The sequence below is a fragment of the Hibiscus syriacus genome, unplaced genomic scaffold, assembly GCF_006381635.1.
Source record: "Hibiscus syriacus cultivar Baekdansim isolate YM2019G1 unplaced genomic scaffold, ASM638163v2 tig00111276_pilon, whole genome shotgun sequence".
Taxonomy (NCBI): Eukaryota; Viridiplantae; Streptophyta; class Magnoliopsida; order Malvales; family Malvaceae; genus Hibiscus; species Hibiscus syriacus.
In genome coordinates, this window is record NW_024063043.1 from 564,648 (window position 1) to 565,964 (window position 1,317).

The 1,317-nt window shown below is 34.2% G+C and overlaps 1 protein-coding gene across 1 annotated transcript; it reads left to right on the top strand.

Annotated features, from left to right (window-relative positions):
- The first annotated feature begins 261 nt into the window (after positions 1–261).
- On the top strand, positions 262–624 carry LOC120157743. Its single transcript, XM_039168784.1, has one exon. It carries the CDS (start codon positions 262–264, stop codon positions 622–624), a length of 363 nt encoding a protein of 120 aa, XP_039024715.1.
- Positions 625–1,317: the final 693 nt, after the last annotated feature.

Consider the following 1,317-nt stretch of genomic DNA (forward strand, 5'->3'; position numbering starts at 1 on the left):
TCGGTTACTAACATTATCAATTTATAACAAATCGACTACTCGATGTTAATTGTCGTCACTGTGGGTGTCGGAAAGCTGACATAGCATGTTAACTGTTTATTTGACATTGTTTTACCATTATTTTGACCTATCGTTCTCTCCCGTTTCTACACTCTCTTCTCCATACTTATTTTTAACTTAAAACCCAACATTTTCGTTAGTTTTTCTTCTTCAATAATCATCTTCACTCTCTGTTACCAGAGAAAAAGAAGTGTTGCACGAATGGCTAAAAGAGCATCCGAATATGGACTGACTAACAACTTTTCATCTTTCCCGACGTTGCCGATTGTTTATGCACCGACGAGCCACCATTTGAGCTTCTTACAGTACACTATGATGTGTATAACAGCTCATGCAACCAACTTCTATTCATCCCCGAATTATCATCATCATTTATCCAACGAGTTCGGGTTGAATGGAGCGGCCAGGTTTAGTAATAATTGTTACCACCATCATCATGAAGCTGAAGAGGAGGAGCAAAGTTGGTTCAATTGGCAAAGGCTCTTAAGGTGCAACGAAGACTTCAGTACTCAGCATCTAGCGGCGGCAATTGACGATAATAATCAAGGCGTCGAAGGGGCTTGATCTATCTCTTCATTTATGAATTAAGGGAGAATAATGAGCAATTCTTTTTGTAAGAGTAATTGCTGTTGTTTTTTTTAAATTCTTTATTTCTTCTACTACATGCTTTTACAATAAAAAATATATATGATGATTTCAATATTTCTTTTGCAAATGATGTGCAAGAATCAAATGATACTTATCATTCGTTCAGATTAAGATAAAATTATGAATAGAAAATAATGGAATCAGATTGGTCTAGCATTGGACTTTTTGTTTTTAGGTCAGGCTTCTCTTTTCTATACCCATTTTACGATATGCTTTCAAGTTCGTGACATTTTTATAAACAAGAATCAACATAACAAACTAGCTAGATTTGATAGTGAGCGACAAAAACGTAAATCTTAGGGCAACTAAAATCTTGGAAAAGAGATTAATAATTGTGATTGTACGTGCTTACGTAAATAAAAAAAATATCCATAGGTTATTCATTAATCAAAGTAAAATCAGTTTCAATAAAGTATGATCAAAATAAAACTGATCGAGGAAAAAGAGAGCAATTAGGGAGCTTTGCACGAGACAAAGAGAGCTGTGGAATAGGCAACTTTCTTTTTGTTTTTTCTCGAAAGACAAATAAAAATGTTGAGTTTTGAGTTAAAAAAAAGTGCGGAGATGAGAGAGTGGAGATGAAGAGAATGATATATCAAAATAATGGTT

Coding starts and splice junctions, on each gene's coding strand:
- LOC120157743 (XM_039168784.1), top strand. CDS start 262: ATGGCTAAAAGAGCATCCGAATATGGACTGACTAACAACTTTTCATCT.